General features: G+C 28.1%; 4 protein-coding genes, 2 long non-coding RNA genes and 1 other non-coding gene across 8 annotated transcripts; 2 read left to right on the top strand and 5 right to left on the bottom strand.

Annotated features, from left to right (window-relative positions):
* Positions 1-291: 291 nt before the first annotated feature.
* Positions 292-4,332, top strand: LOC117234772 (porphobilinogen deaminase). Its single transcript, XM_033496301.1, has 6 exons — positions 292-804; positions 1,301-1,373; positions 1,817-2,000; positions 2,405-2,675; positions 2,795-3,111; positions 3,191-4,332. The coding sequence occupies exons 1-6, from the start codon at positions 751-753 to the stop codon at positions 3,363-3,365; spliced, it is 1,074 nt and encodes a 357-aa protein (XP_033352192.1). The 5' UTR covers positions 292-750; the 3' UTR covers positions 3,366-4,332.
* A 554-nt stretch (positions 4,333-4,886) lies between these two features.
* Positions 4,887-6,514, bottom strand: LOC117234773 (mitochondrial import receptor subunit TOM20 homolog). The gene is made up of 4 exons (XM_033496302.1): positions 6,280-6,514; positions 5,865-5,956; positions 5,610-5,783; positions 4,887-5,537 (listed from the first exon to the last, which is right to left on the bottom strand). The coding sequence occupies exons 1-4, from the start codon at positions 6,404-6,406 to the stop codon at positions 5,493-5,495; spliced, it is 438 nt and encodes a 145-aa protein (XP_033352193.1). The 5' UTR covers positions 6,407-6,514; the 3' UTR covers positions 4,887-5,492.
* A 94-nt stretch (positions 6,515-6,608) lies between these two features.
* LOC117234775 (WD repeat and HMG-box DNA-binding protein 1-like) lies at positions 6,609-15,310 on the top strand. Its single transcript, XM_033496303.1, has 21 exons — positions 6,609-6,961; positions 7,215-7,329; positions 7,424-7,575; positions 7,647-7,755; positions 7,826-8,068; positions 8,141-8,356; positions 8,432-8,722; positions 8,814-9,030; positions 9,107-9,331; positions 9,399-9,619; positions 9,679-9,921; positions 10,003-10,375; positions 10,461-10,739; positions 13,118-13,401; positions 13,477-13,580; positions 13,650-13,804; positions 13,887-14,055; positions 14,172-14,497; positions 14,567-14,871; positions 14,965-15,101; positions 15,186-15,310. Exons 1-21 carry the CDS (start codon positions 6,885-6,887, stop codon positions 15,289-15,291), a joined length of 4,347 nt encoding a protein of 1,448 aa, XP_033352194.1. The 5' UTR covers positions 6,609-6,884; the 3' UTR covers positions 15,292-15,310.
* On the bottom strand, positions 11,336-12,782 carry LOC117234776. The gene is made up of 3 exons (XR_004493568.1): positions 12,497-12,782; positions 11,588-11,751; positions 11,336-11,463 (listed from the first exon to the last, which is right to left on the bottom strand). It is a non-coding gene; the product is annotated as an uncharacterized LOC117234776 (long non-coding RNA).
* A 430-nt stretch (positions 15,311-15,740) lies between the features above and the next one.
* On the bottom strand, positions 15,741-18,046 carry LOC117234771 (epoxide hydrolase 4-like). Its single transcript, XM_033496300.1, has 6 exons — positions 17,818-18,046; positions 17,211-17,335; positions 16,854-17,129; positions 16,611-16,768; positions 16,277-16,531; positions 15,741-16,215 (listed from the first exon to the last, which is right to left on the bottom strand). Exons 1-6 carry the CDS (start codon positions 18,028-18,030, stop codon positions 16,037-16,039), a joined length of 1,206 nt encoding a protein of 401 aa, XP_033352191.1. The 5' UTR covers positions 18,031-18,046; the 3' UTR covers positions 15,741-16,036.
* Positions 18,047-19,847: 1,801 nt separating this feature from the next.
* LOC117234846 lies at positions 19,848-20,577 on the bottom strand. Of its 2 annotated transcripts, none has more exons than XR_004493579.1 (2): positions 20,164-20,577; positions 19,848-20,065 (listed from the first exon to the last, which is right to left on the bottom strand). It is a non-coding gene; the product is annotated as an uncharacterized LOC117234846 (long non-coding RNA). The 2 variants fall into 2 exon arrangements; XR_004493580.1 differs by having other exon boundaries at positions 20,214-20,575.
* A 267-nt stretch (positions 20,578-20,844) lies between these two features.
* Positions 20,845-20,926, bottom strand: Trnal-aag. Its single transcript has one exon. It is a non-coding gene; the product is annotated as a tRNA-Leu (tRNA).
* Between the last annotated feature and the right edge of the window lie 1,979 nt (positions 20,927-22,905).

A 22,905-nucleotide genomic window follows, 5' to 3' on the forward strand; every position in this document is an offset into this window, starting at 1 on the left:
ATATATGATGCTATTTACCAAAACAGTGTTGTGATTTCCGGTTAATCTTTCATAAATACATGTCAGAAATAAAAATGTAAATTAAAAATATTTTTATTTAAAAGTCAAAATATTTAATTTTATGAAATAAACTTTTCAAACATTGCGCTATCTTTATCGAATGTTACATTTGTTATACGCATTAAGAAGCATTCTACTTCACGATTCTACACTACTATTGATAAATGGATTCCACTTCCACGCTTAACCCGAACCTAACCCGAACCTAACCCAAACCTAACTCGAATCTGGTAACACTGCTTCTACTCATTGTCAGTCGTCGGTCGTGTATCGTCGCTTCCACTCAAGTCATATTATTCACATTCTGTAGTGTCTTTATGTAGTAGAAGTATGACGTGCATAAGGATGTAGTTTCTTCCATATATATATTTTTAATTATATTCACCTTCTGCTGCAGTGTCAGTAACTGTGAAATAAACTCCAAACATTTATGTAATAGCCATGAGAATTCTGAAATATACAACTCTTTCTTTTAAATATTAAAGTTGCTGTATGTCCGCGTCAGACATTACTTGCAAGTATAGTGAAAGTTGTTCGTATCTTTGACCTAATTCAATTTCTTATGTCCCTTGGGCATAAATGTACATTTGCAACATTCCAAAATAAAATAAGCTTGTTATATAATAATTATTGTTGATAATATTATATGATAATTAACATACGAAAAGAACAGAAATTTGAGTTGCCATAATGACGAATGCGGACGCACGTGACGTAATCCAAGTTGGGTCTCGGAAAAGCGAGGTAAATGTAGAAATACGTTAATTTTTTATAAGAAAAGAAAAAAGTATGATTTTGTTAATTCTTATAGCTTGCCATTAATTACTGCTGTAATTTGCAAAATTTTATATGGTTGGAAATAATAATAATAATTAGATAAATACGCTCTGTTATTATTCTTCAGAATGTAAAAAGGATAAAAAACAATATTCTTTCCATAACTTTATCTTAAAATAGCTCTTCTCATCCATTTTAAAAAGTTATAAATTATACTTGACACGCAAATGACATAATATATGACTTATAAAATGTCATAAGATAATTATTGTTCTTGAATGTACATTAGTCAGCAGTTTTTAATATTGTATCCTGATGCTTTATGTATTGGAAAATATTTAGTATTTATTTCATACTATGTATTTTGAATCTGTAGTATGCAGTATGCCTTATCAAATATATATAGTACAAGTATAACTGCATATTTTATACTAAATTTTAAATATCATTGTAATTATTTCAGTTGGCTTTGAAACAAACAAAATATGTAATAGAATGTTTAAAAGAATATCATCCAACAAAAGAATTTAAAATAAGTAAGTAAAATTATATATACAAATTTTTATTTATTTAAAATTCTAAAATTTGTTTATTAATAATTTATTAAACATTTATTTATTATAATATACGTAGCATGTATATATATGCTTTTAAATGTTTTTATATTGTCATTGTTAATAAATAATCATTACGCACATGCACAGACATACACACATACACATTAAAATTAAAACTCTTATATAATATATAAATCATAGTAAACATTATATACAAACTTATATAAGAAATACCTATATGACTTTTTGTATATGTATTTATCTGTAGATAATTTGTTTCTATGGAATTCTTTAATGAACTTTTGAATGACAAACTGTACATTTTATTTGCAGTTTTGTATATGTATTTATCTGTAGATAATTTGTTTCTATGGAATTCTTTAATGAACTTTTGAATGACAAACTGTACATTTTATTTGCAGTTACAATGGTGACCAAAGGAGATAAGATCTTAGATAAATCTTTACCTAAAATTGGGGAAAAATCTTTATTTACAGAGGAATTGGAACTTGCCCTTGAAAGTGGTCGTGTTGATTTTGTGGTACATTCATTAAAAGATTTACCAACATCATTACCAGAAGGAATGGCATTAGGTGCCATATTAAAGTGAGTATAAAATAAAGTTAATGATATTTCAAGCAAATGTAATATTCTATTCATGTTCTGCTACTTCAAAATGGTGGTTTATTTAGAATTTAAATTTGTAATAAAATTATCATATTCATGAAAGGCACGTACTACATATGTAAAATACGTATTGTCTATAGTCTATGTAGATCATTCTGGTTAAATTTTATTAAGTGGAACACTTTCATATATATTATTTAACTTTAATATCTCTTCCTTGTGTTTATGTTTAATGGCAAAAAATGTTACTATAATATCTGACAATATATAATATGTTTTCAAAATACTCATCTTATAATTTTACTGTGTATATTTTATACATTTCATTAAGTTCACATTCGATAAAGTAAAGCTTTTGAAATTTTAAGTAAATATTTTTATAGACGTGAAGATCCACGTGATGCAGTTGTTATGTCTAAGAAGTACAAAAATGAAACATTATCTACTTTACCAAAAGGTAGTGTGATTGGTACTAGTTCATTGCGTAGAACAGCCCAGTTAGCTAGAAATATGCCACACTTAAAAGTGGAAAATATTCGTGGCAATTTAAATACTAGATTAAGAAAACTAGATGATGAAAATGGACCTTTTGCAGCAATTATTTTGGCAGTTGCTGGTTTAAAAAGGTTGAATTGGGAGAATAGAATAAATCAGGTGAGTTTTACTACAGTTTTGTATGAAATTATAATAATTTTATTTTTCATTATATATTGAAATTATAATAATTTCATAATAAAAATTTTTGCATTTTTTATTACATTTTATTCTGATAGATACTGGAACCAGAAGAAGCATTGTATGCTGTTGGACAAGGTGCATTAGGGGTTGAATGTCGAGAGACAGATTGGAAAATATTGTCACTTTTAGAGCCATTATATGATGTGGAAACAACTTTAAGATGTGTATGTGAACGTTCTTTTCTAAAGACATTAGGTGGTGGATGTTCAGCACCAGTTGCTGTTTCTTCAAATTTAAAAGACAAAACTCTTATGCTTACTGGTGCTGTGTGGTCTTTAGATGGGCAGAAAATTGTCAAATGTACTTCTGAAAGTAAACTTTATATACCTGATGATGATGGAGAACCTTCAAAGTAAGCAAATAAGTTAAATAGATTATATTATAATGAATATATTATGTTATTCATAAAATTTTCATTTGTTGCATGATAGAAAATGTCCATATCGAGAACCAAAACTGTACTGTAGTGTTGCACCTGGTAAAGTAAGCAATTTAAGTCTTTTGGGTGCTGAAGAGCTCGGTAAAGATCTTGGGAAAATTCTTATACAAAAAAACGCTCTGGATGTTATGGCGGAAGCAAGGAATGAAATTTTAAACTCAAAATAGCGCTCCTAAACTGCGATATAAAAATTAGTTTTTCTTGATGATGAAAACAAATTAAAAAAGTACGGAATTCAAAAATTTTAATTCTGATATTCCATTAATTTAGAAAGATATAAAACCTAACTTATAAAAGTTTCATAGTATATTATTGTACACTTTATCATAATTTAAAATGATTAAGAAGGTTTATCATATGTCGTATATTTCACAATGTTCATTGTGATAACTATATTTAATTGCTCAATTTGTATCTCGTTTGTCGCTTTGTAAATGTAAAAAGAATTGTACAGAACTGATTATAATATTAAATACAATTTAAGTAAAAGCTATACACTGCCGTATTATAATTTTCAAATTATGCAAAATGTTACTGCATTATTTATAATAATTTGCACCATTTAACATGTTGAAATAAAGTTATAAATACAAAGGAGCTATATTTGGAAACTTTATATATACATGTAAATATTGCCTATTTTTTTAATACAAATATCATTATCAAGAAAACTAATTATATTAACATAGGTATTAGGATGAAATATGTTTACAGAATATTATATCATGAAAAATATACAAAATCTAGTGTTCATATTTTAATTTGTTAAATGATTATAACGATGATAACGAGTTAATTTATCATTGCAAAGCATTGTAAGACGATTTATCTCGATTCAAACATTTGATCATTACACCTATACATATGTATTTCTCGTTTTTTATTCTTACTGTGGGCACTGTTTTGATATTTTTTTTTGCTTCCTTTTACTTTTATCCGTTATATCAAGGGCATGTGTTCATTCATTTTGCTGTCTGGAGAGACGAAATTGTACATTTGTATATTGATTGGGAGCTACCTGTATAGCGGTAGTGACTGATCAGATAACTCTATAGTTAATAGAAATAATATTTGTAAAACATTGTATAATGTAGTTATGTTGAGGGGAATTAAAGGACATAACATATTATATTATATTTTGTTTTATTAAAAAAAAATATGTTTGATAATTTCTTTATAAAAAATACTTTCAAATCTTAATTTTGATATTCCATCTCTCTTTTTAAATAATTACATAAATTACATTATATTCATTAAAATTTTTTAATGCAGAAGGTATTACTGAACGTATTCCTTTTTTTATTAATAACATTTATTTAATTCCGCATGATACAGTTTTTTAAGAAAAACAGTTTTTGCTAAATACTAAGATATAAACAGATTCTTTCTTATTATTGCCTTTACTTTATAAGAATAGAACATTTTTTTATACAAAAAATAATTATAAAGTGTTTAGTATGCTAGTGAGTACCGTTGAAAATAATGTCATGTACATATGCTTATAATGATACATCTATTACAAGGATATTAATTTTATATTCACAAGGTAGAATATATATTTGCATAAATTTGTGCAAATTTTTATAAAATATATTCATTATGAATATATAGTCATAATAGTATTCTTTTAGCCATTTGTAAATGCTTCTAGGAAATAACATGTTATTTAGGATCACATTTCACATGAATTCCTTTTTAAGGGAGTATAATATTTCAACATGTTACAACAACCAATACATAAAATTATTCTGAAACTTCTATAGCACTAATTATATTAGCTTTTATAATAAGATCAATGCACTCCTTAATTACTTTTATACTTCTGCTCACTCTTAAAATTGTGAAACATTTAACAAATATGAACAATTTATTATATTCATATCGTATAAAGAAAATCTTGTGTGACTAGAGATCTTTCTAGAGTCTGTGTGATATATATACGTATCTTCTGCCATTTTAATTAATACATACTTGGTCTGCACACTATAAATCATTATTGTGGCAGTCACAATTTTAAAAATAGCTAATGAAAATTTTTAAATAGAAATTGTATTTAGAAATGAATACAAGAATTTCTTCCATTTATAATTTAAATGCATATAAGTAATCACGTTTTTACTTAATAATATACAATTAAGGAATATGGAAGTTTAGTCAAGGAGAACAAAACATATAATTAAAAAGCTTGACCAGATTAAAGACACACAAATGTCTACATCAGCAAAAAAACATACACTTTCTACTAATGGTTTGATTTTATTTTTTGGAATATTCAACGCAATTTGTATAGTATTTTACTCAACATCTTCCTCAGCCATTGCAATTTGAGTTGATAGTTTCTGTAACAATAAGTGAGAAACCAAATTTTCCCCTTTCATTGTCCCTATTAAAAGATTAGTTTTGTTGCATACCTGACTAATAGGTTGTAATCGTTGTAATAAAAGGTGAAAAATTTGTGGTGGCAGTGTCTTTTGAAGAACTTGTAACAACTGTGCAGGTTGTCCACAAACTGCAACTGCATTTCCTAAGTGTTCAATTCCTCCTTCTACATCACCACAAGTAAGCATTTCTTCTCCTAGTTGGACCTTTAAAACATATTATGGTAATATAATAAAAGAAAACTAATCGTCTAATATTTGATAAACAGTTAATAAATATAATATTACCTCTTGTAAGAAAAATCTTTGTACTACTTCATGGTCTTTCAAATCTTGGATTTTTGAAGTAGAACTCTGGGCTTGTTTCTTTGCTTTTCTACCTACAAGCATGAAATAATAATATTAAGCTTTATATATCTAGTATATATAATATCAATATATCAAGTAATTTATATATTGAAATACTATTTCCAAATCTTAAAGTATATTGATAAGAGACTCTAAAATATTAACAATGATATGAAATTTAATAAAATAAAAAAATATAATTTTCTGAAAATAATGAATTATCTTTATGAATTTATTATTATGTTATTAAAATAACTGACAAATATTACAAGTGTTTTTTTATACAGAATCATAAATAGCATGAATAAGCTATGTATCACATGGTTTGGAAAAACTACCTAATAGCTTGACTTACGTTCACGCAATTTCTTTTTGAAATCTGGATCACTACGACGCTTTTGATCGAAATAAAAGCAATATCCAACAAAAATTCCAGCTATGCCAACAGCAATACCCACTGCAGCCTTTGAAATCATGGTCATCCTAATAGAGAAATTTATATCTTACAATGACGAAATTTACAAACTCCTTGCTGAACATAGGCCAGTCTAGAAAAGGCTGCGTCTGCTATCAAACGTATAGAATTTAGCTGCAGAAACAGCATCTTAACATAGGTTCCAGACTGATGCATTAATATAAAAAAATTCCCTAAGTTCATAAATACTTCCTATGAAAACCTTCACCAGCCTTTATTCTAGCTTTACATATTATTTTGTATACATATTAAATTAAATTAAGTAAAGTAATATTAGTGTAAGGTTAATGTAAGTGATTAATGTAAATAATATTTAAATTTACATTTGTAAAATTTCTAATCAAAGGGGTACAATGTGTACAGTTGGAGAATGCGCGCCAAAATACGGGTGTAGAGGATCACAATTTTCTGATGAAAGATTTTAGAAAGTTAGTTAATATATTATATTCAGCTATATGTAAAGTTATTAATTAATCTATTGAAAAATGCCATTAATAAAAAAACCTATGCGTTATGCACATCCAGAGGGACACACAGATGTTTGTTATTTTACTGGTGAAAAGTAAGTAAAGATATAAATACTAATCAACATTTTTTCATACACTTTATGATATTTTTTGCTAACACTTTTAATATAAATATATTTTATTACATAAGTATGTTTGCAATTTTTGCACATTTTTTAACTATTTCCTTTGTTTAGAACTTTTTAGTGATATAAAAGGAAACATTAAAGGAAAGCTCAATGCATTCAAAGCAATCTTTTAAGAATACAAGAAAACATGTAATTAGAAAAATAATATTTATATTTTTAGGGGAGGGCTTGTTACTTGTGGATCTGATGGAGATGTTCGATCCTGGTTAAATCTAATGGATGATGATCCAAGTGCATGTTGTGTCTCAGAACAAGCTATATCAGTTGTATCAAAGGTAGAAATATTAAATGAAAATATTAATTATGAAATCTATTTTTATATACTTACTGATATTCATAATTTTTTAAAAAATCTTTCAATGATTTCAGAATGGAAAAATATTTGTTGGCAATGATAATAATACAATTCAAGTTCTTAGTTATCCAGATCTTGAAAAAGAAGGAATAGTTACTAGATTTTCAGCACCTGTTTCAGCATTAGCAACAACAAAAAATAGTAATATTATAGTCTCAGGAGGGTGGTATGTAAAATGTGCATAAAGCATTTTAATAATTTTTAATTAATATATATTTAATACGTATTACATTGTAGTGATATGAGAATACAAGTTACGGATATTAATACATCAGATAACATAGAACTAATAGGTCATGAAGCTCCTATACTAGGTTTGTCTTTGGATCCAAAAGAAGAGTTTGTGGTAAAATATATACTCGATGTGTTTTCTGCTTTTATGTAATGATACCTTTTATAATATTTGATTTATGTAGGCATCATCAAGTGCAGATGGTACAATACGAGTATGGAATATTAAAGAAAAACGTGTTGCAAATATTTGGGCCAATGTTGTGCCCAAATGTAATTCATTTTTTACAGCTAAAATGTATAATGTGCCTTCATTTCATCCTAAGGATGGAAGTTACCTTGCATATCCTTGTGCAAAAGATGTAGTTATAGTTGAAAGATCTTCTTGGAAGGAATTGTTCCGTTTAAAATGTATTAATATGAAAACTGTATGCTGTCTTTTATCTAAATATTTTATTTAATATAATATGTATTCTATTATATTATTATCTTCATTTAAGGAAATTAATATATGTAAGTTTTCCGAATGTGGCACATTATTAGCTGCTAGTTCAGTACAAGGAGAAATAGTTGTTTGGGATGTAAAAAGTAAAGAATTAATTGGCTATATTGGGCATCAACAGAATGCTAAAATTACTGCATTATCTTGGAATATTGATAAATCAGATGAAATTGCATTCTGTGACTCTTTAGGCCAATTGGGATGTATTGATGTTGTAGGTACATATATGTAAAACATATATATTATTTTTAAAGCTTTAAAAATAAATATATCATTTTTATATGTTTAGATAATTCCCAATAGAACAACAAGTAATGAATTACCTTTAGAAACAAATGGAGATGTCGAAGATAGTAATGTTGATATTCCAGAAGATGATGATGACGATGATGACGGCGAAAATGTTATATCTTTAAACAAAATTAAAGCATCAATAGAACTTGAAGATGACCAAAAAAGTCATTCTGATGTAGTGTCTGAAAAATCACAACATGGTGCAAATGTTTTTATACCTGAAATTCATTTACAACCACCATTTCAACCTGGTTCATCACCAGTACATTTGTTATCTCGATTTATGGTAAAATTTTTTGTAAATTATAATATGAATCATTATATATGTACAAATATATACATACATATATTAAAATGTTAGTTTTCATAATATATAGGTGTGGAATGATACGGGTATGGTAAGATGCTTTACATCTGAAGATGGAGATGAATCCAGTATTGAAGTAGAATTTCATGATGCGGCAGTACATCGTAGTATGCATATCAATAATTACTTAAGACACACAATAGCTGCTTTATCACCAGAAGCATTTGCATTAAATTGTCCATCAAGTAGTGATACACGAAGCAAACTTGTTGTAATAGCATTACAAGGTTAATACTATACATAATTATTGCTTGAACCAGATTTATTCAATTTATTTAAAAAGTATAATTAAATGAAAAATAGGTTGGGGTTCTGGAAATAAAGAATGGTCATTAGATCTTCCTGAAGATGAAGAAGGACATTGTATTGCAGCTGGTGATAATTTTGTAGCACTTGCAACATCCAGGAGACATTTAAGAATTTTTACTGTAGGAGGCACCCAGCGTGAAATTGTAGCTCTGCCGGGTCCTGTAGTAGCAATGAATGGACTGAAAAATAATTTAGTACTTGCTTATCATACTGGAACAGGTATTTTGATCATTTTTACTTTTTATTTTTTAACAAGTTCTTGTTAAAAAATGAGATATTTAAATAGGGGCGTCAGGAGATCAGTGTATGAATTTACTGTCAGTTCAAATTCGGGGAGTAAATTTAATTAGTCGAACACTATGTCTCCCTTTGTCATCATCATCAGAATTAATGTGGTTAGGAATTACCGATTTTGGATCCCCCGTAACAATGGATGCTGATGATGTTATAAGAGTATATAATAAGAAGTCTTCTTTATGGAAAGTGGCCAGTGATATGAGTGAACAAGTAAGAAATATATTTCACTACATTACATCCGTTATATTACATTAATAAATTTGGAACAGTCTAAGGGTAAAGCAGATCATTATTTTATAATTGGGATAAACGAACAACAAAGTATCGCTCGTTGCATTTTATGCAAGGGAAGTCATTATCCGCCAACTACACCTCGCCCAGTAATAACAGAAGTATCGTTACGTCTGCCGCTTTGTGAACCTGAAACTGAGAAAACGGAAAAAGAACTAAAATTATGGAAGTTAGGAACCAGTCCTCCAGAAGAGAACGAAGCAGTGCTGTCTCTTATTGCGGTAAATTTAATATTTGTGGTTTATTAAATTTATAAATTATTGATGTATCTTTCTACGTATTTATTAATTTTATTTAATTAGCTTGCTTGCCGAAGTAATTTGGAGTATCGAGCGGTAGAATTATGCGAACAAATCGCTTCAGAAAAAGTTATAGAATTGGCAATTAAATATGCACGAAGAATAAATCGAATGGCTTTATCCAATAAATTGGAGTCGATTGCTGATATAAAGGTAGAAGAAAAGAAGGAGGACATAGAAAATAATGACAACAATGATGAAAATGTCAATAAAAGTGACGATGAAGAATCGAATAATGATATTGAAGAGCCCACACCTTCATTAACTATTACGAAAAAGCCAGATATAGAAATTAAACCGTTATCTATGACTGAATCATTATCAATAAGAAGAAGTAATCCTTTTTTAAAAAGTGGAAATTCTCCGGCGACGAAAGGTATTATTACTAAAATGGGGGGTGAAATGGGGAGAGTTATCTTAGTTTAATTATATTTTCAAATTTTATTTTTAATGTAAAATAGGATTAGCTGGGTTAGAAATAACTCCAGAAAAACCACAGAAGTTAACAGCACTAACACTTATACCTTTAAAGTCGAAAACAAAAGAGGCAAAAGATGGACCAAAGAAAGAAACGTTTATCAGTTGGTATGCTAGAAATAAAAAAAGTTTGCAGGAGGAATTTCCCGAGTTGAGTGCTGCAGATTTAACAAAAACTGCCTTGGCAAGATACAAAGAAGAGAGTACAGGTTCACAAAACAATAATACTTCGGAGACCTCGGAATCGAAAAAAAGAAAATTAAGTCTGGAGAATGAACAACATAACGAACCAAAACGTTCCTCAAGTAAAATACTTAGCTCGTTTACATTTGACAAATGAATACCTATTTAAAATGTAAAAAAATACAATTTTATAATTTTATACAATTAATATTTATTATCTTTCATCAATATTTTTTATTATGTTATACAAAATAAACGTAAAAATATCCTGTTTTAAAAAGAGCTTATTTATTTATATCTATTAATATTTGTAGTACAATATTAGATTAACCTAACCCCAATCATTGTTGTAATCATTACAATCATTACTTACTGTTAGATACAATACAGAGGTATGGCGATAACATAACGATCAAAACTATCGATAAGGTAGATATTTATTAACTTGATAACTTTGCTTGTGATCTACATCGATAAAACAGATAAAGAACAGGGTCTAGGCTCTTTCAGTTTGCCTCAGCCACTCAACAAAAGTTGAAGCTTTCAAACATTTAGACACGCGTGGTATTGTGTAGATAGTAATTGTATAAATTGAAATAAATTGAATTTTAACATAAAATTGACAGAAATTTTAAAATACAATGCTTGAAAAGGCGATAAAAGGTAAGGCAATATATATATTTAGCACGGTTACATCTACTATATTTATTCCTGTTAACATTTGAAACACAACATGAGTCTAAATATACATTCAATTTTGTGGTATAATCCGCACGTCTGCAATTACATCATCGAAATGTGTACCTGAAAAAATAATTATGCTGAATCTACAAAGATAAAAAATCAGTAATCAGAGACAATTTTTGGACATATGTTTTATTCATATAATCTAATATCGTAATATAGAGAAATATAGAGATTTACTTACTTAATTCCAAAGAGCGAATATCTTTTTCCTTTTTACAGTTTCCACTTATGAATAATAATTAATAATGAAATATATGGGTTTTAAAATCACAGCGAAATTCTTTAATGTTTTAGATTTTGATAAACTAAAATCTTTTCTGTGATATGTACTTGTCATTTGTTTGTCTAAATAAAATAAAATATATGTTTTTTAGCCTAGAAAATATAATTTAGAAATCGAAAGATAACATTTCTTTGTTGAGAAAATAAAAAGGATAAAAATTTGTTAAGAAATGATACATTTATCACCACATGAAAATTTCAATTTTAATCTTCAACCGTTCAATTAAATTTCAACATTCTGCATTTTAATATTTTTTGTATGGAAATTTAGAAGCATAACGTATAAATTATAGGAATGCAGTTAATATAAAAATTCTGTTTGTTTTGAAATGCTTTATCAATGATCTATTAATAAATGACCTATGTTACTAGTTATATATTTTTTATGCAATTAAGCAGATTTCTAAATTTTCAAACTGATCGAAATATATTAGAATAGGAAAAATACGTATTTATTAACAGATAGAATTTTATTTCTTAATGACACGAATTATTTTTATGTAAAGACTTACTTGACTAATTTACAAATAATACATAGTTCGGAATACATTAGAATCGACGTGATTAGAAAAAAAGAATTAAAAAAGAATTTTTTTGAATTGCAAATATTTAACAATGTATTCATAAAATTTGCTGTTATTTTCCTTCTATCTATTTATACATATTTTTCAAATCCTTTTGAATTTTATTTTAGACGCGTACGTAATTTGCGTATTAGAAATTTAAATGTACATATACATATTTCTGTCATGATTTTCTAAAGATTATAACGTTTTAATATTACTGTATAAAAATAATATTTACTTACGATATAATTAGACACTGTACTTCGATAAATATGTTATTAACTCGGATAAATTTTTCTCGGATTTCAAATGTTATATTACTCAGGTTACTGTAACCTGAGTAATATATATGTCATATAAATATCGTTATTATACTTGGAAAGTTGTATGTTACAATTATTCAGTTACAAGCGTGTTTAATAATGATAAGTTACGATAGCTTTTCTGTAGTTTTATAATATGTTTGCAAATTGTTTTATACTTGTTAATAACTTTTACATGTAGTAACGCTTTTAACGTTATTAATAATATCAGTTTTTCATTAATATTATTGAGTTTCGTAGTAAAAATGAATAAATATGTATATACATGAGTTAAAAATAAATACTAGTTTTACCATAGACATTATATATAACGCAAAAGTATTAATATTTTCCATCTGCCGATAATGTAGAAGTGATTGGCGGCAATCATAATTTAAATTATACGTGTGCACTTACATATGTATGATAGTAGTGTTTCTTTTATTTCAATCTAATTTAATTGTTATCATTCTAATTTCAATTTTATTATTATGGAATTATGTACTAAGATGTAGAATTATTTACATGTAATAATTGATAATTAAGAATGCTCTGTTTCAGAACATGCACCATTAGATGTTATACAAAATGCTATGGGTGTGATGGGCCCATGGCACATTGTTATTGCTGTGGCATTGTCTCTTGTAAAATTTCCGGTTGCTTGGCATCAACTTTCCATTGTATTTCTTGCACCTCCAACTAATTTTACATGTGCTGCTCCAATCTCAGCCACTAATGTATCTACAATAATGAAATGTTATATAGATGTAGGGAATGGTACAATGGAGAAGTGTACAAGTTTTAAATATGATAGGCGCACATTTAAAGAGAGTATAATAACTCAAGTAAATTGAACTTTCAATTTATTATCGTACTTCCAAGAAATGAGTTTACAAATTACTGCACATAATTATTTTCAGTGGGACTTGGTCTGTGATAGAGAACAATTAGCAAATTTTGTACAATCTTGTATAATGTTTGGAGTTCTTATTGGTAACTTAGTATTCAGTATAATGGCCGATCGGTATGCTAAATATTATTATGATGTAATAAAAAGTATAAATAATAAAAATAATCTTTGTTCCTTTTTCAGAATTGGTAGAAAAAAGCCTTTGATGATTGCCATAGGATTACAATCGTTAACTGGATTTATAAGTGCATTTGTTCCATGGTTTGAATTATTTGTGATATTTAAATTTATTTCTGCTGTAGCTACAGGTGGTACTATGCTTGTTAGTTTTGTTTTACGTAAGTATAACTGATAAATTATATAAGTAACATAATATATAGATTTATGAAAGAATATAATTTAATACGTAATAAATTATAGTTATGGAGATTGTAGGAATAGAATGGCGTTCAATTATGTCAGTCCTTTTCCATGTGCCATTCTTACTGGGTCACCTAATGAATCCTTTAATTTCATATTTAACACATACGTGGGATGGTTTTCAAATGGCAGTTTCCATACCATCCCTTTTCTTATTATCATATTATTGGTACGTAATATTAATCATTGAACACTAACGATATTAATTTAGGAACATTATTAATATTAAACATTTATGTGTCATTAAGTTGGAGTAGAGTTTAAACACATTTTTATATATTGTAGGATTATACCTGAATCACCAAGGTGGTTACTTGCTGTTGGCAAGCTATCGAAAGCAGAACAAATTCTAGTCAAAGCAGCTGGCAGAAATAAAATACCAATAGAAAATGTTAAAATAGCAATTGAGACATATGAAAGCAATATTGGACTTCGTCATAAGCAAAGCAAAGAAAAATATAATATAACACACTTGTTTAGAACTCCCAATTTAAGATTAAAAACTATTTGTGTATGTTTTAATTGGTTTGTGTGTGGTACTTGCTTTTTTGGATTAGCACAGTATATGGGTTATATTGATGGTAACATTTTTGTAAATGTTGCTGTATCAGGTAAGTCTATATAATACCTATTTTCATTTAACAAAGATACATATTTAAAATTTGATATAATATTTTCAGCTGCTGTTGAACTGCCTGGAACTATAGTAGTTTTATTTTTAATATCACGTGTATCACGTTTAAGAATTCTAATAAGTGGAAATCTTCTATCTGCTGCAAGTTTGCTATTACTAGCTGTGATATCAAATTCAAATTTCACAGTACTTTTGGCTACATTAGGTCTTGCAGGAATGTCACTTAGTTTTCCAACAATATATCTGTATAGCAGTGAGGTATTTCCAACTGTAATTAGAAATGTTGGTGTTGGTTTAGGAAGTGTTTGTGCAAGGGTTGGGAGTATGATTGCTCCATATATTGCAACAATGGTAATACTTTTTTTTTTCATATTATATGCTTAATCCATATGTATTTTATGATTGTAGTATAATAACATTATATTGAATTGTATGTATATTTAGGGAAAAGTTGCACCGTGGTTACCACCATTAATATTTGGAACTGGACCATTACTTGGTGCTTTATTATGTTTTCTACTACCAGAAACAATGAACTGTGAATTACCAGAAACTATTGAGGATGGTGAAAATTTTGGGAAGTAAGTATATACAGAGAGGAAATTCTCTGGTATAAAGTAAAATGATTTTAAATAATATGTATTAATTTCTTTATTTTTAAATAGCTTATTACAAATTTCGATCGTTATTACAGAAAACAGACTAAAAAAGCTGCGACAAAATAATATTTATTTAAAATTAACAATAAGAGGGAAGCCCACAATAAAATAATGAAACAGATCCTGCCTCTTAAAACAATAAATTTACAAATTTTATATTAAAAACTGTAACTGTATATATATACTTTTTTTTATTATAATAAATATTAATTATAAATGCTTTATAATTAACAATTTAATTTATTCTTTACATTATATTAAATTATTTTAGTAAATATATAAATATTTTATCAAAAATAATTTTAACAATTATTAATATAGTATTTAATATAATGTGAATGTCTGAATATATCTTTTTATACTAGCTTTATAATATACACTTACTTTATGAAAAAACAGATTTTTCATGTTATCTAATACTATATATAAAATTTATGTATATATATGTATATTTACGTTATTAAATGAAAAAAATATGTATACATGTTTATTAAAAAAGTGATAAAATTTTTTACTTAAAACTATCTCATTCATAAAATGTAAATAATATTAGACAAAACATGTTAAAATAAATCAGCCTTTTTTACATTTGTTGATACAGACAGTCATTAAGATAAAGAGGTTCATTTGAGTTGTTCTGTAGTAATTAAATTATAGTATATATGTAATGCTATAGTTAAGCTATAAAAACATTTAATTATTATATATATGGCAACATATTTTGTGGTCTTTTCTGTTTTGTGATGAAAAGTAACTAGATATTTTTTGTTGCTCTGAGAGCCTAAAACTTAAATAAAGAAAGTGGAAAAATTCAGGCTCTGGTAAGTCCTATATTTTAATATAGATAAAAATATAATTCAATTTGTAGTTTGACCTAAATAAAATACTTTACTGGGTAAAGCACTAACTACTCCACTGGTCTTTTTATGGACAGCATCAAACATATGGTTACCATACTTGACAGTATTACCAAGAGATCCAAACCATGAAGACATAATGTTTTTGGATGATGGTTTTTCTACATGATTTATCGCACCTAGAACACGATTTATTCATTGCATAACTTAGTATTTGCAGAAGTTTATAAAATGACTTACCCATAAAAAACTTCAAGATTGCTTCATTTACTGTATCTGGTTTTTGTTGGTGTGGAAAATGTTGAGCTTCAGAGATTACTTTCACATTAAATTTCTCAACATATTCAGAACTTTGTACAACACTTTCTATCGTTACAATTGGATCCATATTTCCAATTATAAGCAAGGTTCGAGTAGAAATTTGATCACGGGTATCTGTATTAAGCCTTATTAAAGGAAGGTTTCTATAATAATTGATTGCACCTGTCCAGTCCTCTGTAATTAACCATTTTAATTTTATCATCTTTTATATACATATAACAGGCATTATTTAAATCTTTTTGAGTTTATTTACCTTTCCTACTAAATGCATATTTATATGCTTCTACATAATCCTTCTCATTGTTTGCATTATTCAGTTGAAGATGTTGAAATGCATCATTTATTATTGATAAGTCTTCTTTAAGAGCATCAATTTCAGGCAAAAATGGTAATCTACTGAAATGTATCCATCTAAACATTAACGTAAATAAATAAATGAACATATATATCTTAGAAATAAAATACGTTAGAAAACTTATAGATATAATAGATTTACTTTAAATCAAAAATAGAATCTCCAGGTCTCCCATTCCAATACAAATTAGGATGTGGGCATGAAATTGCAACAAATTTATGAATCATGTCCCCATATAGGGCTACCATATACCATCCTAAAAGTCCTCCTAAATCATGACCGATTATACTGCATTGCTTTACTCCAAGAGTTAAAATAAATTGTTTCAATTCCTCAATTAGTACTTGTATTCTGTAACAACTTTTAGCTGCTGGTTTATCACTATCTCCAAACCCCTTCAAATCTATTGCTATTACTCTGGATGAATAAAGACATAATTAATATAAAAAAAGTAATCTCATGATTTTATTAAAATATTAAAAAGAATGAATTTTAAACCTATAATGTTGAGTAAGACATGGTATTTGTTTTCTCCAAGATAACCAACAATCAGGAAATCCATGTAAAAGTAATATAAGTGGATCATTTTTATTTCCAGCTTCTACATAATGGAACTTTACACCCTGTAAAAGAAATGAAAATTTTCCTCTTAGAACAAATTCTTGTTTCTATTGCTTCCTATCTTTCTATTATTTTATTATTCAATCAGTTATTACTATTTAAAGATATTTTAGTATTATTAAATTAGAAATAGATGCATTTCGTTTGACAAGAAGAAGTTTTAAGTTTTCATGTATAGATGTGAGCAATAAAAAAATTAATGATAAATAAAAACAAACAACGATAAGAAAAAGATTGATACGAGATAAATTGGACTGTGTTCTAAAAGAAATTGACACAGCTGTTTTCGACATCCGTTAAAAATATATGTATTATAATCGTATCTATCAATCAAAATCGGATGTGCATCAGACTATTAGGTTGTCAAGTGTTATCAGAGGTCGACCATAATACACTTTTGAACGTTTACAATCGAAATTCGATTTTACGTTATGTAGTTACCCTATTAAATTATAATAGACTTTATAATTATATACATACTTACCTTGATTTTTACATAAGAATGAGTTCCTAAATTATTGTCCACAAGACAAGGTGGAGGTTTATCTCGCTGTTGCATCATAAAAAACTTCTTAGGATCCCAGACCCACTTAGGAAATCTTTTCACTATTAAATATAAGCCATACACAAAAGAGAGAAAATGTAATTTAACTATCTCAAAAACTGATAGATAAACAATTTTATCATTTGTAATCATGATTATTAATAATAATGATTAATAATATACGTAGAAAATTTTTTTTTAATTTGTACGTGTTAATTTTATTCCAATTATGCACTAAAACAGATTTGACTTTTAAATTTTTGTATATATGTGTGTATACATATTTACGTACAAATGTACGTTTTAAAAATATACGTGTTGTGCTAGTCAAACCGAAGAAGATAATCAAATAATTCTTAAGTTTAATTTAAAGATATAAATCGATATCGTTTATGACGTTAGTCATACATAAAATTCCGCGCTTTCAGTGAAGTTGACAATGTATTACTGACGAAAGTTTTCATCTCCATATAGATGAGAGTAGAGGTCATCATGAGAAGCGAAGTATAACTCCTTATCGGATCTGTGTTCAACGTCAAAATGAATTTTACTAAAGCCTACAATCAAATGTTCCTAGAAATTATATCTTCTAAAAATGCTTACGTGACATATTTACGAAAAGCTATGAGTTTGCACTTTGATGTTTTGTCAGATATTACAGTAATACTATGTCTAAAATACGCGATCGTACAAAATTATCTTATAATATTAAATATATTTCTCTAAAATATTGTTTATTAAAATTTTTCCGGTCAAACAATTATTTTAAGTCTGATTTTAAATACATATGTACATATCAGGTTTACTTTAATTGATTTCATTTTCTTTCATAATACATAATGAAATCTATGAATATTTTATATTGATTTTGTTAAAACAAAAGTACATCCAAAGAAACTAATCATATGTTTCACAAGATAGCTAGTATTAACTAATATATGTACATATGTATTGTTTAGTAGGAACAGAAGTGGTTTATATTTTGTTAATATTCGACTGTTATACTTTTCCTTATCTAAGATAAATAAAGTTTTAGATACATGTTTCATAATGACAAAATGTCTGTAAGGAAACATTTATTTCACTTTTGAATAAATTGGAAAACAGAAATGATTTAGATGAACCATTGACTAAGAATAAAAGACTCATTTCTATACAAAAGTAATATGTATATTACATAAATGACTGTGAATTATAAATAAATATATAGTATATAAATGTTATAACTCACTTTTATATCTTAGACCATTTTTTTTACAATAACAATGTCTGTAAAATGAAATTTATATTTCAATATCAATACTTACCATCTCATTTAATTTAATCAAATATATCTTGAAGCTTTTTGTACAGAGTGTGCATCTGAGCAAACAAAGTCCCTTGTTTATGTCTACACAAAAATAGCACAGAATATAAAATCAGCAAATACTTGTGTTTCCCATTTCCATCTACTTTACTTCATCAACTTTTGTCTTCGGTTGCTCCTACTATCTTTTATGTTAATTTAAAAGACCTGCTAAATTTTTCATAGTTACTCTGAATCGATTTCAACTGGTTTTGAACACACTGTTAGTAGTTACAGAATTACTTTTTTTTATAAAAATGGACTTTTTTGGACTCTTCAGGTTGTTCTTCATTGGTCATAACATAAAATTTATGCAAATAAAACAATTGTTATAATAAATAAAGAAATAATAAAAAATAAAGAAAATTTTTTAGAGTTAATTTCTAAAATATTTTGATCATAAAGTGTAGAAATTGACATCACCATCTTATTTGAACACAAAAAATAAGATTTTAGTAACACATAATTATATAGATGAAGTTATAAAAATATAATTTAAATTACTTTAGTTTCTTTTCAGATTCATATTTTTTTAATAAAATATCAGGGTTCAGTTGAAATTAATTGCATAACAATATTAGATCATAAAATAATTTTATGCGATAATAAACGACAGAAGAAAATATTTTCTTTTGTCATTTCATCATATATTTTCATTTCAATTACCAGGTTACACGTTTGTGCATTGCGTCTGCTGCAGATTTCCAGGGTGCACGGATATTTCTGTTTACAGAGAGTTTCATATTTCCGACATGAGCAATGTTTTGATTTACTGATTGATTTGCATTTATACTTTCTTTCTGCTAGTTATGCCTTCAAGTAATGACGAAACTTTGCTGCAGTCTGCAGTGGATGGAAAATGAAAATGGTATTGTTCTTCAGAATTAATAATACAATGATTAATTTCTATGAACTACAAAATTGAATGAAAAATGAATTACATTAAAAGCACGTTATCTCCAGCGATTTGTACATTGGATGGGATACTAACCTAGAAGGTGAAGAATTTAAGGTGAAACTGAATGATTTATGTAAAACATAGATCGATTCCGATTGTAATTAGAGGGAAAATTTTTTCTCTACTGTAATTATATCGAACATTAATTTAATTGTAATTCATACTGTTCCAATAGCGCCGTTATCTTATCTTATACTGAATCGATAATGTCGCATGTGACAGTAAAATGGCATGAGCAGCTACGTAGCCCTCGAATCGTGTGACACATTTTTACATTACATGAGAAGTCTATCCTATTCTTGGTCGATGGCTGTATATCTGTCTGTAATTTAGCATTTCTGTAAATGCTATTACAGATTGCTTCCTTATTGATGCTAGATAATATCTATATATTTATCGGTAAAGCAGAACCTCTATTATTATCTCTATTATTTTATTTATATACGTACATAGTAATTCTACATTAATTGTATAATAAATATACAATTATTCTAGTACTTTCACTATTAATACTAAAGTTATTTCTAATATATCTGGTTAGAATGACTCAATTAACTACTATGGTTATTATTTTATTTTCATTTCAACTGCGTTAATTTTATAATATGTATATTTTCTATTGGCAATTAAAAAATGTTTTACATTACTGACATATAAAAAAATTTGGCAGCGGTGGGATTCGAACCCACGCCCCAGATGAGACTGGTGCCTTAAACCAGCGCCTTAGACCGCTCGGCCACGCTACCACATGCCGAATAATTTTTTACAACTAATAATTTCGTTCAACTTATACAATTAAATAGCTATAAGCAGTTAATATGTACGATATTTTTCATATATTTCCATATTTATTAAAAGTAAAATAATACGAGTGTAAATTTATCTAAATTTATGTTTGAGTCTTCCAAAGCCTTATGCTTCGTTTCAATCTAGCTTATAAATTCCCGATATATACATAATTATTACATATTTACTAATCTCTGTAATTACAATTTCTTATTACCTTTTCGTTTAATGTACATTCTCATCATTATATATATTCTTTATTATTAAAAAAAGAACAACAACACGCTCATAAACCTCTGTACAACGTGTAAATAAAACATTATTATCTAACCTTAATTGAGGTTAGCGCGACAAAAAATGTCCTGAGCTTACTGGCATATTTCGCGCCATCGAATTCTCACTCACGTCATGCTTTTTAGCATCTGTGGCGTATTGCAATCCAAGATTAGGATCCCGTCGAGAGACAAATTCGTAGTTTGTTGGCCACATGTCGTGGGCGTAGGTACCGTGGATTAAACAAAGGCAGTCACCGGGCGGAGCTTTCGATCCGTGTAGTTGACGCATGCGCGTCACGTCTTTCGTCCCCCACGCGCATTGCATTCTGTGAACCAGCATGTGGTACACAGAAGCGAGAGGAGCTAACGCATCCCTATTTTTTCCACACTTCGCGACGGCCATTTTGTATGCCGACTTAATATTCGCCTCTCATTTTCTCCCTTCGCATCTGTAACTTTATATCAGCGCGATGAAGCTCAATTGTCACGTTGGTGGTCCTTTGTTCTCGCGGGCCCTGAACCATAATCGAGTCAGTTAGCGCCCTTACGTAGCGAATACTAACGATTCCAGAGCGGATTAGTCATCGATCGGTAACAATAACCGATCCCCCGTCTTCCTTCGCAACAGATAAGTTATGGAAATTGAAAGTTAATCCATTCAGATCGCAACGATCGAACGTTGTTTTGACAAAGTATAAACAGTTGTAATAAGGTTTCTTTATGTACATACTGCTCTTCTTACCATTTCAAAACTGGAGACAACTAAAGTTTTATAATTCTGCTATTTTCGTTTCTCCTTCAATCTATTTGAAACACCGATGTTATTTCATAATAAATAGCTTGTGTAATATAGCTCTAGCTACTTGAAAGATAAAAAGTACGAAGGATCTACAAATATTTTGACGTACACTAGCTCAATAATGAAAGCGTCGGTCATGAAGGTATTTGTATACTTACCATAGAAAACTTTTATGGCCATATTGTATTACATACTACATCTATGTTATACGAAATATTATAAAATTTTATTAGCACTGTAACGAGACATGATTGTCATGATTGTATGCGTTGCTATCTACCATTTAACGCTAACCCGGCACACATAACGAGGTAGATGTATTCATAAGAGCTGTTTACAAGTGTTCGAACACTTTCGTCAACGTATCAGTGTATCACAAAAAGTAATGCAATGAAATGATTGTTTGAAACCGAGTTGAGGAACCACCACGCGACAAAATACCGTAAATATTACTCCGATGATACGTACCACGTACATATTTTCATCTTTTAGATTTTAAATGTAATATACAAATTTATAAATATATTTTTCTAGCCGATCTAAATCAAAAGGACATTTTATAATTTGAACCGTTCTTCGCCCAAAGAACACGTACACGATGTTACTTTTATCTCTATTCTAAATATAGTACGTGTGACGCGTTCATATCAAACGACTGTCATGGTGAACGATGTTTAATTAAACATTCGATGGTATTTATAGTAACGATAAGGCGGTTGATTAATCGAGATGGGAATCATAATGGAAAGTCGGAGTGTAGCAGTGGTAGCGCAAGCTCGACCGCGTGTACGAGTCTGAATAAGGCGTAGGAACATCCTCGTGGTGAATTAATCATTTCAACAGCTGCTGTCGCATTAGCGAGAGC

The sequence above is a fragment of the Bombus vosnesenskii genome, unplaced genomic scaffold (genome assembly GCF_011952255.1).
Source record: "Bombus vosnesenskii isolate JDL3184/JDL3185 unplaced genomic scaffold, Bvos_JDL3184-5_v1.1 scf7180000013309, whole genome shotgun sequence".
Taxonomy (NCBI): Eukaryota; Metazoa; Arthropoda; class Insecta; order Hymenoptera; family Apidae; genus Bombus; species Bombus vosnesenskii.